Below are 14691 nucleotides of genomic sequence, written 5' to 3'. Positions count from 1 at the left end.
TTCACTATTAAAATTGTCATGAAATTCACTGAGGAGGATGGTCCTCATCTTTTTTCCTTTTAGAGAAGCAGGTAGCCTAGTGGTTAGAGCATTGGGCCAGTAACTGAAAGGTTGCTGGTGTGAATACCTGAACCAAATAGGTGAAAAATCTGTCGATATGCCCTTGAGCAAGGCACTTCACCCTAATTTGCTCCAGATGCGTCGTACTAGTATGGCTGACTCCGAAACAACCACTGTCACTGCACCTATCTGGTGTATGTGACAATAAAATATATAACTTGTAAAATTATTTTTGCATTAACTGTGTAAAACTGTAGGAGCTTGTTTCCGCCACTGCATCTTCTAGGGCTGTAATCAAATCAAATCACAATGTATTTGTCACATGCGCCGAATACAACAGGTACAACAGGTACAACAGGTACAACAGGTACCTTACAGTGAAATGCTTACTTTACAAGCCCTAACCAACAATGCAGTTAAAAAAATTAAAAAATTAAAAAGATATATTTAGGAATAAGAAATAAAAGTAACAAATAACTAGCTCAGCCTCCAGAGGGTTCAGCCTCCGTCAAGAGGACTGTTGTCCTCTTGGACTAAAATGGCCTTTGCTGCACTGCTCTTCCCTGGCACGAGGGGGCAATGCTTGTGCCTGGGGCCCTGCTAAAGGTTTGTGAGGGGCTAGGCCAAATGTTTTCACTGGATTAAAACATATTTGTGGGAAATAGTTTGGCCTGCGGCCAAGTGTCTTATCAAAAGAGGTTAAGAGAACAACATCACTTTCATTTTATCTGACAAAGGAATCCATTAGAGGTTCACAACCTAAAGTAATTTGTGGCCCCTTGCCCACTTCTTTTTCAGAGACCACCCACACTTGTTTTCACCCAGTAGTCTTTGCCAGTTGTGTGGTATAGCTGTATTCTAGGGTTTATGTTGACCTCAAGGATTGTTATAACTCTATTATGGTCAAACATGTTATAAAAGCTAAACGGACTACTGCCTCTGCTTCAGGCCAGGGCCCTTGGCCAATCAGCTTCTCCAAGCCCCAGTCTCTTCCTCCCTGGCTCCTAACACCTCACTGCGCCAACCTTCCAATCAAACCCCCAGGACTAACTGCACTCCCTGACACTCCTGCACCGACCTCTCGCCATTTCAACGCACTCCCATCAGGCCACACACTGCTGTCAAAACCTGGGGAGTCCTCAGAAAATATGAAAGATGAATGAAGTAGTGGGACACATACACACATACTCACAGTTGTTGTTTTTTAACATTTGACCAAGATGCCCTGGTTCTATGAATAATATATTTTAGAGGTTTCTGTTGAGTTGTATATTAAAGGTGGCTTTTCTTCCCCCAAAACCTGATGTTCAGCACTTGTACTTGTTTATAATAATAAAAGGGGTTCACATTTGAAGTATGTCCTGAAATTATATTCAGCATTAAACAAAACACATCATTTGGCTTGCGTGGGGGTAGTGGGAGGGTAGCACTCTGTAAACATTTCCTTCTAAAATTAAAGAGGCAAACAAGACAGCTATTTCTATAGGGTAATAGTCTCTCTGCGCTCCCTCAAACAAATCTTAGCATAATCAGTAGAAGGGCCAGGAAGCAGAATTCCCCAAATACAAAAAAATATCATTTTGAAATGGAAAAACACCTTTTTAATCCATTTGAATCAAACCAAATACTGTTACTTTTGCGACACTTACCATGCCATCTGTGAAACCGGTTCCAACTCTGTTGTACAATTGTGACTCACCCTTCATCTCTCCTCTTCCTCAGGTCATCCTCATCCTGACCAAGTACTACCATGGTGACTCCAGCAAGGTTCTGGAGAGCTCCCTCTGGAGGTAGGATCCAAAGGCTGTGTCTGTTTGTTTACGTGTGCGTTTAGCCCTGTCCACATATCAATACAGTTGCACGTGGGTTAAAGGGCCGTGGGTTGATTTATCTCGTTGCTGTGCTTCTCAGACGACACCGTGGCACTGAGTACAGACAGAACAGAGTGGAAGAAAGACGAAACCTCAGCGGGCGTGAGAGCGGGCATCTCTTTGGACAGATAGTATGTCATCGTGACACAGGACAGGCCAATGTAAAAAATGACTAACTTTAATCCATTACTTTACCAGCAACAATATTGTCATCAGATTACAGATAATTTTGAAAAACGAGATGATTACTTCTCGGATCACTTTTGAAATTCAGAAAGGATGTTTCCGCCCCCAAAAATTGACACCTTTCTCAATTACTTTCAAATCAGCATTGAAAAAAAGGCTCAAGTTTAAAGGAGAAGTCCACCCAAAACCCACTTTTAAAAAAATAGTTGTTTCATTGATTCATTCGTTGTTGATATATTCCCAAAATGTTTATCAGCAATCAAGTTGTAACTTTCAAAAATGTGTCACCCGGGCCAGATTTCTGTATTTTGAAAGTTGCGTATCTTGAAAACTTGATTGCTGACGTGCAAAACATTTTGGGACGATATCAACAATGGACTAATGAAGCAAATACCAAAAGATCGTTTTTGGGTGGAGTTTACCTTTAAGTTTGTTCTGCCTGACCACAAGTCAGAGACCACTATGATGACACAGCAGATGGGATCTCGGGAAAAGAGCAGGAATAGTTTAGTTTGCACTGTAGCCTACAAATGCCTATGTCTTCCAATGGTGCGACTGCTGTCGGCATCCAAAGATTATCCGACTTGAATAAAGGCTTGGAGGTAAGGACGACAGCAGTGGTGTAGTCTTCAGCGATACGGATATCACTTATTATTGATATCTACATAGCGCATTGATGTGAATCCCACTGCTGCTCTCTCATTTAGCTATTTGCGCCTTATGGATTGTGGTTGTTGTGGATGGCTGTTCACAAATGTATATGTGTATTTTAACCCAATAATGTTTGAAGTGAAAAGAATTTAAGCTGCTGTTTTTGCGACCAGTGGACAGCCAGTGACAAATGTGCTCTTGTAACAGCTGCATAGTGCGGATCGCAGCCTATGGAATAAAACATTTGAGGGAGTTCCTCCCATAGAGTCAGGTCCTCCCATAGAATCAAAAATAATTTGACATCTCTGTGTTTCCTCCCTTCTAAACTCCTCTGTGTTATTGTGTTCCATTCTACCAAAAACACGTTTAATTTAAGAAGACCAGTGGGGATTTTATTGCTCTTTTTAAATTGTGATGATTAAAAAATGAAAAACAATAGGTGTAATGGACACATGATCAAACTTGCTGTCACGCTCTGATCGTAGAGATCCTTTTATTCTCTGTTTGTTTGGTCAGGGTGTGACTCGGGTGGGAAAGTCTATGCTTTCTGGTTCTTTGTTTTTGGGCCTTGTATGATACTCAATCAGGGACAGCTGTCTATCGTTGTCTCTGATTGGAAATCATACTTAGGCAGCCTTTTTTCCTTTTCTCAAAGTGGGTTGTTGTCTTTGTTAGTGGCATGTATAGCCTTACAGAGCTTCACGTTCGTTTAGTTGTTTATTGTTTTGTTGGCGACATTTAAAATAAAAGAATGTACACTTTCCACTCCTGCACCTTGGTCCGGTCATTTCCTCGACAGCGATCGTGACACTTGCACACTTTTGAAAGACTTAAAGAGCTGCAAATTATCGATATCAAAGTGTCACCAACAAAAACATAAACAAAAGACTTATAACAAACGCAGCATAGGGCATACATTTGTCACATGCAAATAGCTCTTTTCGGTAGTGCTCATAGCATGCCATTCCATGAGAGCAGCATTTATTTTACAACTTGAAGCAATGAGCCCAATCAGTCCTCCACGACTACCAAAGAATAAACAACAGAGTAGGCTAATAAATCCTTTGTTTTTGGGTTATGCTGCTCAGGTAAAACAATTTGGCTATTCTGTATTTCCATATTTATGTCCTATTCTTGAAGATCAGTTGGGTAAATTATTTGGAATGATTGGAAATATGACAGACTTTGGTTTTTAATGTAAAGCTATAGCCTAATCCTACTATTATCTGTAGTAGATAGCAAGGGGTTAGAAGCATACATAACCAACCCATAAAGTAAAATGCAACATACATTTATGTCAAATCTAACATAGATTAATCCTTGCAATAGATGTCTTTCAATTGGTGATATTCATTTTTGGCTTCTTCTAATGCCTATTAAGGGGAAAGTAATCAAATAGTAAATGAAAGCAATCAGATTACAATATTGTTTTGGTAATCCAAAAATGATGTTACTGATTAAAATGTCGGACTGTAACGGATTACATTTAGAAAGTAACCTACCCAACCCTGGTCATGACTGGGCCTGACAGGCAGAACAGAGCAGCCTCGAATAGAACTGCCCAGTCGGCAATGGCATTGCCACTTTCCTCAATGTTTCAAAACTAGCTCAGAACCAGTCACTCCTCCACATACAATTAGGTATTCTAGATCATAAGCCATCAAATGTCAGGGTCCTAGTTATAAGGACACTGGGTAGAGAAAGAAAGCCGTCTAGAAATCATCCACAAACATTGAATGTGTCTCACGGCAGTACTTAATTCATTCCCTTCGCCTCACTCTGGGTTCTCTCCACTTCAAAGTGCTGGCCGCTCATTAGGTGTGACTGCCTGTCTCTCTCTCTTGAAGCCAAATGAATAATGTACATATTTCCACCCTGCTCCATTTTGATGTTTTAATGTTGTTACTCCCGAATTATGATTTTATTTTCACCATGACAAACCAGTCTGGTGGGGGGAAAAAAAGAGATGTAGAAAGGTGAACAATCTGGCACATACACTGGATGTCGTTAGCCTCTCTTTGTCATGGTCCGTAGCGTGTAGAGAATTTGCATGTTTTTGTAAGGAGCTAAAATGGCCGCCATGGTGTTGTTGTGCTATTATGATGATTTGGTTCGACTACAGGCGGTATCACAACCGGCCGTGATTGGAAGTCCCATAGGGCGGCTCACAATTGGCCCAGCGTCGTCTGAGTTAAGGGTAGGCCGTCATTGTAAATAAGAATTTGTTCTTAACTGACTTGCCTAGTTAAATAAAGGTTAAATAACAATTCTAATAAATACATGTGCATTGGTTTCAAGTCAGCTCCATAAAGGCTGTGCAGTCACATCAGTAGATCAGCTTTAATATTACAGATAGATTGTGGCTTCCATCAATGTAACTGTCTGCATCATTTCCAATCCCCCATTTATATATATTTAAAAAAAATATCTACAGTGATTTCTGAAAGTATTCATACCCGGTCACTATTTCCAAATGTTGTGATGTTTACAGCCTTATTCTAAAATGGATTCAATAAAATAACAATCCTCATCAATCTACACGCAATACCCCATAATGACAAAGTACCCCATTTAGGCATTTTTGCAAGTGTATTCAAAATAAATAAAAAACAGAAATACCTTATTTACATAAGTATTCAGACCCTTTGCTATGAGACTCGAAATTGAGCTCAGGTGCATTCTGTTTCCATTGATCATCCTTGATGTTTCTACAACTTGATTGGAGTCCACCTGTGGTGAATTCAATTGATTGGGCATGATTTGGAAAGGCACACACCTGTCTAGATCTAGATAAGATCTCACAGTTATTTTCCAATATCCTCCCCACATGGACATTTTTTAAGATGAATATATATATCAATTATTTTATGGGGTGTCCACATTCTGTCCCCAATCAACACTTTTTTTTTACACTTTTGGTGCCAGCGAGAATGACATAAGGAAGTAGTCAAGACAACTAGCTTGATTGAGCCTCCGCCATGTATATCTTACTGAGCCAGGATATTTAAGCCTCCATATCCACAAGTTCCAATATATCCACGATATGTGTCATGAGGGTGATAGTTTGTACTGTAATTTCCTTTATGGTCCATAGAGGTATTTAAAACTGTATTAGAATCTCCCAGCATAATAATAGAGTATTGTACTGCTTGTAGACTTGATCAATTATTTTATATATATTTTCAAAGAAACGTGGATCATCATTATTTAGACTGTTTATGGTCCAATAACATTTCAAATAATCCATCTATCTTGCAGATCTGTTTGGACAATTTGCACATTCGGATCAAAATGATTGTTAATTAATTAAACCCCTTTTGAGTTTCTTTGCCCATGGGAGAAGTATATTTCACCCCCCCTCCCCCATCATTATTTTTTTCCACACAACTTCATCTAACATTTTTTGAATGAGTTTCCTGTAAACAATAGATATTATATTCCTTCTCTTCTAGCCAGGTAAATACTGATTGTCTTTTTTTATTATCTGCTAAGTCATTGCAATTATAACTGGCTATACATATTTCACCATTTACCATAATGAGATATACGCACGTTTAAGTTATATTTATCATAATATACAGTGCAGTCGGGAAGTATTCAGACCTCTTGACTTTTTCCACATTTTGTTACATTACAGCCTTATTTTAAAATGGATTTAAAACATTTAAAATCCCCTCATCAATCTACACACAATACCCCATAATGACAACGAAAAAGGTAATGTTTTTATTTTTTTTTATACATTTGCTAAATTTCTAAAAACCTGTTTTTGCTTTATCATTATGGAGTATTGTGTGTAGATTGATGAGGGAAACATGTATTTAAGCCATTTTAGAACAAGGCTGTAATGTAACAAAATGTGGATAAAGTCACAACTTTCTGAATGCACTGTATGTTTGTAAACTTATCATTAAAAAGTACCATAATGATTGCGTGTCCAAATAGCTTAACCATGATATTTGCACTGCTACTGAGTAAACCTCTAATTGTTCTCCACTATTCCACTCGTTAAAACTTCCCCTCATCCCAAGTTGGGTTGTCGTCCCTGTGACTGGCAGACCAACCCTGTCCATCTGGATTCTAGGGCCTTTGAGTGATAGGGACCCATCCTTTGTAAAGAGCACACAGTGCCACTCACAGAACATAAGTAGATTAATGCATTAAAGCATTTACAACACCCTCACCTCGATTGCATTGTATACAATTATTTTCATAAAAAATATATTTATTAAAAAGTTTTGCATATCTTCATTTATGTCCACAACAAACGAATAATATGTGTAACAATGTAGGCAGTTCAGAAGATGGATTGTTACTTACGTATATCCAGGATTTGCCATAACAAAAATTAGATTTTCGGCAAACAATTATTATTTTGGCAAACAATTCATGTGATTCATCCTATGTTGTTCCTAACATCATTACCCCATAGCAACAGTTGTGGGACACACACACACACACACACACTCCCCACCCTTCCCCCACAAACAACCACAAGCTCAGATGTTCAACAGTTGTTCCATCCCCGAGCCCAACTCGAGAAAGGACTTGACATGCAAAGGCATATACAGTTGTAGCTGTTAGAGAATGCATGCAACATTTAGCAAGAATGGGGAGATTTGATTAACCAATGTCAAGTCCTAACTGATGGAGCTCAGATACACCCACTTCCCCTGAAACACACACACGCTGGTCCCCCATTGTGAGCATCTTCCCAAGCATCTCTGTGCAGTCAGACCTTTGATTATTTTGTAACACCAGGGCCACAATCATTTCCCCCCTCTGGGTTACTTCAGCTAGCGTTGCTAACACTGCCACTACCTGGGTGGGGTCACCCCACCGGAATTCCCACCAGCTAGGTACAAGTTTGTCAAGGTTCTCATTAGCAGCTTTGAAAAATGTATTGTATATTATGCTCACCCACCTGGGGGCTTTGGCTTTGTTGGACCAACCCTGCCAGGCAGGCTCAGACTCTTGAGGGGGCAGTGCTGCTCTTGTATATCTCTGACCGTGTTTATCTTTCTTTCTTGGCTGCATATAGGCTACTTACAGTAGGCACATAAAACAGATAAGGACTTCTCCTTAGTTTTTGGGTTGCTCAGTTGGGTGTCTAGGATATAGGGTTGGGGAACCGTTCCGTCATGATAGAACAATTAATAATTAAACTATATTTATAATTTATTTTTAAATGTATAGCCCATATCAGCACAAAATTGAAATCTCTCTCTGTCACAACTCCTGCTCGCAAGCGCACGTGGGCTCTGGCATTTGCAACCATTTTCCTTGATTCTGGACGTTGTTGTCCTTAAGCTTGGGATCAAACAGGGAAGAAGATGCAGATGATGAATGGGCTCGGCACCGCACTCTGTCAAGTGGTGTAAATCAAGACCCAAGGCGATTGCTCGGCGTTGCTCTGGAGGAAAGTTAGCTGAGAAGACAAGAGAGAGAGAGACTGCAAGGCTTCTGGGTCAGTGAGTTTAAACCCATGTCATGGGCTTGCCTTTGGAGATCTGTGGACTTGCTTGAATGTGATTTTTTTTTTTTTGGTGTGGGTGACATCAACCACTACAAGGTGAAAGGAGATAGATCTGGTTGGCGTCTGTCTGTTTACCCCTCCCTTACTCACTCTGTATTTCTTGTTAGTTCTCCTAAATTGGAGGGGTTCTGGTTAAGGTTGAACATTTCCGTGAGGAACCCACGCATGTCGGCCACAAACTGTCCCTTTTACTTTCCTGTGACTCAGCTGAAAGATAAAGTATCTGTAGAAACATTTCCTGTCTCAGTCATTCCTGGATTCTGGAAGGGAGAAGTGATCCCATGTTTTTTCAATTAGGATTAAACCAGAACAGATAATGGGCTTGTGGTGTGGGACAATGCTATGTGAACTGGGCTCTGGAGAGATGGAGTCTGTGGTTGCTCTCAGTTTCATTGCCTTAATTTGGTTAGTTCTTAGAGAACATCAAATGAGATTGATCTATTACAGATAGTCTCGCTTAGGCACAGCGGATGAGAAACGAAATATTGATCATTATAAGTGCGGCACGTCTTGCTGGTCAATTATAAGCGCCTCGAAAAATGTGTCTGTGCCTTAGCTACATTTCCCTACCTAAACAACTCTGTGTAAAACCAGTCTGTTTCTGGTTATGCTCAGATAAGAAAACGTTTGGGGGGAAAAAATAGGGACAAACAAAGTGCGTACTGCTTCACCGTAGCTTATTGGATTTTGGATTTTGAAAATGTCTCTTTTGCACATGTGTCTGTGGAGTGTTCGGCTTTCGCCAGAGCTCTGACGTCAGCCATGTGGGTTTAATGTCTCTGACTCCAATAACCTGGGCCTTGACTCTGTTATAGCTGTCCCAGGATCACCAGCTAAAACATAGAACGGCTCTCTTTGTCATCCGAAGGGGGTAAACACTGAACGTGTACTATGATGTTGAGGCAATGTCAACCAACCTGGGATGTTTATTTCCAAAAAGTATTTCACAGTTTGTGTTTGAATTAAATAAGGCAGAGTTTGTGCTTTAACTTGTATAGGAAGATTTTTACAATTGCTCCATATGGGCCTAGAAACCGACCAAGTGGAGGGTTATAGCTTACCAATTTTTTATTTAACCTTTATTTAACTAGGCAAGTCAATTCTTATTTGCAATGACGGCCTACCCCGGCCAAACCCTAACCCGGACGACGCTGGGCCAAATGTGCGCCGCCCTACGGGACTCCCAATCACAGCCGGTTTGATACAGCCTGGAATCAAACCAGCGTTTGTAGTGACTCCTCTTGCACTGAGATGCAGTGCCTTAGACCGCTGCGCCCCTCGGGAGCCCTGTCAATCACATCTATATTGAGATAGCAACATGAACAACAGGCCTGCTATTCCCCGACCGCACACACTTATTTCGCAATCTCTCGCTCTCTTCCCTCGCTCCATTGATTCTGACAGAGACAGGGACAGAAGAAAGAGAGGGAAAAGAGATTGAGATTAAAGAAAGAGAGAAACAAAGGGGAGAAACAGGGACGGAGAGAGGAGTAGAGGGATTGCAGAGTAGAGGAAGTGTGCATAGGAGGAACGTGACAAATTTCTGTAGTGGGACCCGTACTGTTGTGCCTGAGGGGCTGAGGGGACCCTGGGGGTATGCACTCTCTCTCTCTCTTTCTCTCTCCCTTCCTCCCTCTTTCTATGTGACCCCTGCCACTAGTGGAGGGTAAAAGGAGATGCAGCAGGCTGGCACTGGTCAATAATTGATGTGATCGCCATGGCGATGACGAGGCTGTTGTTGTTCCTCTGTATTCTGTTTTAACTCAAGTGGTTGTGCACGGTCAGGGGCCCAGACCTCACGGTGAGAGGGGGAACGCAGAACGTTAACACACCACACGCCCTCACTGTGTGTGTATGTGTGTGTGTGTATGTGTGTGTGTGTGTCGTTGAGGGAGCGTTCACCTTACCGTGAACCTCAGAGCACTTTTGCTCCCCTTTTTGAGTGCATTATCTCACATTCCTTCCCCTCAGTTTACCCCCAGAACTTCTGGTGTGCTTTTAGTTTCTGGCACAAGTTCCTACTCCTCGGAAGTCCTTAGCAAGAGACCTCACTACACTCTCTTGCAGCTGTTCTAGAAATGGGATGCGTCCAGAATTGCTCCCTATATTCCCTATTTAAGTAATGCACTTCATAGGGAATAGGGAGCCATTTGGGATTCACGCCATGTCTATAACAGCTGCAGGGGCCCCCATATCCAGAGATCCAGACTTCAGCTGTGGTCTCTCACTGTCCCTATTATCTCCAATGATGAATTAGCATGTCAGAGTCTCCGCGCGATCATTGCTATCAATCATCATATGGTCGAGGCATGTCAACATTTGTCTTCGTTTGCCCAGACTCTCCAGTTAGAGAAACAGGAAATAGCAATAGCCTGAGTCACTCTACTGTACTGTACAATGCTGTACCCCCACACCAGATGATAAACCCCTTAGCCTTACTGTATGTACATAAAGGAAGTCACATTGAATGTTGGTCATCCAAATGGACACAGCACCATTGTGCCATTGTAGCCTGGGCATTTAGTTTTTCTCATGGAGGAATAACCTGTTTAAATAAAGGTCAAAGTAACTGTCCAGTGTTTCAAGATTTCTATGAAATATGACCTATAATGGATTACAATATGTTGAAATGATGTTAAAAAACAGCTTTTGTGTGTTGGAATGGCGTGGGCGTATCCCAACAACAGAATGGCGTGGGCGTACCCCAACAACAGAATGGCGTGGGCATATACCGGTCATAGAAAATATGAACGCGATAAGACCGCTGATTGGCCAGCTCAGCTCAGCTCAACATGACAAGTCAAGTTCAAGTTCTATGAGGAAATAGAAAGCATCGTTGAAACGGTCTGTTGGAGATACAAGTTTAAGGTGGGTTTTTTTTAAAGTGTTTTTTCCCCAATTCATGCTTTGGCCACAAATAGGAGTATACACTCTTTGAAAAAAAGCTGCTATCTAGAACCTACATTTTTTGGGGGGGCTGTCCCCACAGAAGAACCCTTTGGAGAACCCTTTTTGGTTCCAGCGAGAACCATTTTGTTTCCAGGTAGAACCCCCCCCCCCTTTTTTTAGTGTAGGACGAGTCAACAACATTATGAACTTTTAAAAGTGAGATTTTCACTCAACATTTACTTTAAAAGGAATAACATTTTACAAAACAGTACTCAAACGGCTGTGACTGGTTGGCGTGAGTAAGGAGCTGGGGTGTGGATCATGTGTTTGGGGATGGGAGATTTGTTGCTGCATTAGTAAGAGGGGGTGTTAAACCTGAGTGTGTGTTGACAGAGCCAATCTGAAGACTTTGAGGTGAGCCACATGCAATAATCTCTGGGACGTAAGCCCGGCACACAAGAGCTGAGACAGGCAAGGATTAGGAAACACAGATTCTCTCTCTCTCTCTCTCTCTCTAATTCTCTCTCTTACTCCCTTTCTCCTTGTCTCTCGCCTTGTCTCTCTTCTTGCCTCTCCCCTTGTCTCTCTCGCTTGCTCTCTCTGTCTCTCCCTCTGTTTCCCTTTTTCTCTGTGACACACACACACATTGACTCACATTCAAAGAGTCTTTCTGTGCCGTACATTCTTATTCATACATACGTATTCACAAACCTGTGTCACACACGCATGAACAGACACACTTTGTTTAAAGCAGGCGGGACACTCTTAAAAGGAAAAGCTTCCTGAAAGATCGTGTAGGGGTTCTTCAAATTGAAACTGTGGGGGAACCTCTATATTATTATTATTAATCAGCATAACAATAATGACAAGAACACAACATTTTTGCCGTCAGTGTTTATTATGATTTTAGTGGCAAAGCCGAATTCAAAAATCGAAATATGAGGTCAACTCCCAGCAGAGCTCCAAGTTCAAGTCAGTATGTCCCCTGGCGTGTTGATGTGTGTGGTGATATCCTTCGTATCAATAGCCAGAAGGATTCTGCAGTGCATGATGGTCTAACAGATATCCAGTTACAGTATAGTCATCAGCGGTGTAGGGAGGGTGAAGTCTGTGAGTGCAAAAATAATAATTACACAGATGATTAACAAAACGTGCACATGACAGTGTTCATACCTTGGTTTTTGTGGTAAACGTGAATAGGGAAGAAAAAAAACGGTTCACTTTTGACAACGGTTTTCACACACACACCTTGTCCATAATGTAGAGACCTCTGGGATCTTCATTGAAGAGGTCAGGGAGGAGGAAGATGGCTGCTGGGACTGAGTCCTATACGGTTTTAGAGAAACCAATCATAAAAATCAGCTAGCCTACATGTGATCTGCGTAACATTATGTGACAAACCAATGCCAATTGTACATACCACAGACACACAAATAAGTGGGCAGTTCAGGCCAATGCAGCTATAGCCTTCAACATATTCTTACCTCTTTGTTGATTAACTTCCATTGAACTGTGTCCGTTGTCTGTTTCAGAAAAAAATTGAAAGTGTCAAACAACACAGCCATTTGCTCATGGTATCACCATGAAGCAATATCAATGTTGATCATACAAGGGAGAAACCTTCCCTGCTGTTTTCTCATTTTTCAGTTGGGCAGTTAGGTTCCTGCAAGAACCCCCTTGAGAACTAAAGGAGGTTCCTCGATCAACCCCACCTCCTATGGGGTTCTTGGAAGTACCTTTTGGGGGCATTGTTCAGTGCCAAGAACCCGTAAGGTTCTTCAAACAACTTTGAGGATCTTAGAACAGTGTGGAGCTGCATAGAGTGTGGAGCTGCATATCCACGTACGTGACTGCATAGTCACACACACACGCCTCACACATGTCCTGTTAGTGTGAAAGACCAGCTGGGATGTATAATTCATGTGTTCTTCACACTTCTTTTGAACTGACGACAGGCTGCTAGAGAGAGAGAGAGAGAGAGAGAGAGAGAACCCCCCCCCCTCCCTTCATCAACCCCTTACCCCCCAAACCCCATCTTCTCCCTCCAGGGGGCTTCATAATGTAGGAGAAGATCCTTTGACGGACCCTCATCACACCTACACACTGACACCTTTCATGCACGCACATGCACACACACACACACACACACACACAGGTCCACAAAGTGCAAGCATGGGACTTGACACATAGAGAGAGGGAAAGAGAGAGATGCCCGAGGCCTCCATCAGGCACACAGCAGTAGGGGGTACACTTCAAACTTGTCACAATCGCATCTCCTCCTCTCATACTCTCTTCCTCTCTCTATCACTGTCTCCCTCTCTCTTTGTTTCTCTCCTTCCTTCCTCTGCATTCCATTCCCCTGTGTCTGTCATAATCAATATGATAGTAAGGTCTTTGCTCTCGAGTCACGACCCATTTTTCTCTCTGTCTGATCTTGATCCTTCAAAGTAACGTTCGAGAGGCAGACACCTGTATCCATCCCACATTTGAAATGTGTTGACTGTTAGCCATTTCAATGGCTCCGATCGAGTTTTCATAATCACAAAGACACTTTTTCTTTAATAGTTCAAGCACTTTATCCTTCCCTCTCTCTTTCTCTCTCTCTGTCACCCCTCCCTCCTCCCCTTGTTCCTTCCATCTCCCACCGCTGCCAGGCTGACCTCTGCCACAACTCGGCCCTCATGTTATTCCGCTTACTCGTTCTCTATCTCTCTCTTCCTCCCCTCTTCCTTTCTCTATAATCTTCCTTTCCCCGCTCAGGCCAGACGGTCTCTTGGCTGTAAATAGTTAATCGAGGCGAGCGGCATCGTCTTCCCCATTACACTCAAGTCCTGCATGCATATTTCATGGCCCATGGAGAGGTAGAGGGAGAGAAAGAGATGGAGAGAGGGAGAGGGAGAGACAGACACGGACGGACGGAGAGGGAGAGACTGGGAGAGAAAGAGACGGAGAGGGAGAGACAGACACGGACGGAGAGAGGGAGAGAGAAAGAGTAATGAAGAGTGTGAGAGAGAGGGATGTAGAGGGCTGGAGAGAGAAAGAGAGAGGGATGGAGGGAGACAGATGGAGGGAGAGAGAGAGGGATGGAGGGAGGCCGCACTGCTCGGCCTAACAAAGAAATTGATGTGGAATTAATAAATCATTGTGGATCCTCAATGCTGGGGATAATTGAGTGTGTTTGGGGTAGCAGGCAGTAGGAAAGGCCCACCACAGCGGCTCTCTGAGATACAGAGAGAACCGGAACACGCAATCACTAATAAGGAGAGGAGATGGAGGAAAGGGAGCGAGGGATATAAATAGATAAAGAAGAGGTTTGTGGATGCTTCAGACTTGTTGCAGGTGAAGCGAGTATTGGATTTTAAATGTTAAATTGGTTGTGCATCTGATACTTGGGTTATGCTGTAGCTTAAATCATGCCAGGAACTTGCTGCACATCTATGTGGCAACAATGGGCACTCTCTTACCGCTTGAGGTTTTCTCAGATACCTCAAATAATTC

At 42.3% G+C, this 14691-nt stretch overlaps 1 protein-coding gene and 1 long non-coding RNA gene across 7 annotated transcripts in view; one reads left to right on the top strand and one right to left on the bottom strand.

Annotated features, from left to right (window-relative positions):
* LOC110531879 (VPS10 domain-containing receptor SorCS2) overlaps positions 1-14691 on the top strand; it is a 325985-nt gene that overhangs the window by 87082 nt on the left and 224212 nt on the right. For all 6 annotated transcript variants that reach the window (XM_036987785.1, XM_036987783.1, XM_036987784.1 and 3 more), the window contains exon 2: positions 1783-1850. In XM_036987785.1, the coding sequence (XP_036843680.1) occupies positions 1783-1850 (68 nt within the window). The remainder of the gene's footprint in view (positions 1-1782; positions 1851-14691) is intronic.
* Positions 12084-13094, bottom strand: LOC118966022. The gene is made up of 3 exons (XR_005053221.1): positions 12678-13094; positions 12442-12519; positions 12084-12301 (listed from the first exon to the last, which is right to left on the bottom strand). It is a non-coding gene; the product is annotated as an uncharacterized LOC118966022 (long non-coding RNA).

This window comes from Oncorhynchus mykiss, chromosome 9, assembly GCF_013265735.2.
Source record: "Oncorhynchus mykiss isolate Arlee chromosome 9, USDA_OmykA_1.1, whole genome shotgun sequence".
NCBI classification, from domain to species: Eukaryota; Metazoa; Chordata; class Actinopteri; order Salmoniformes; family Salmonidae; genus Oncorhynchus; species Oncorhynchus mykiss.
The sequence above is the reverse complement of the archived record's forward strand: the minus strand, read 5'-3'. Positions and strand labels throughout refer to the sequence as shown.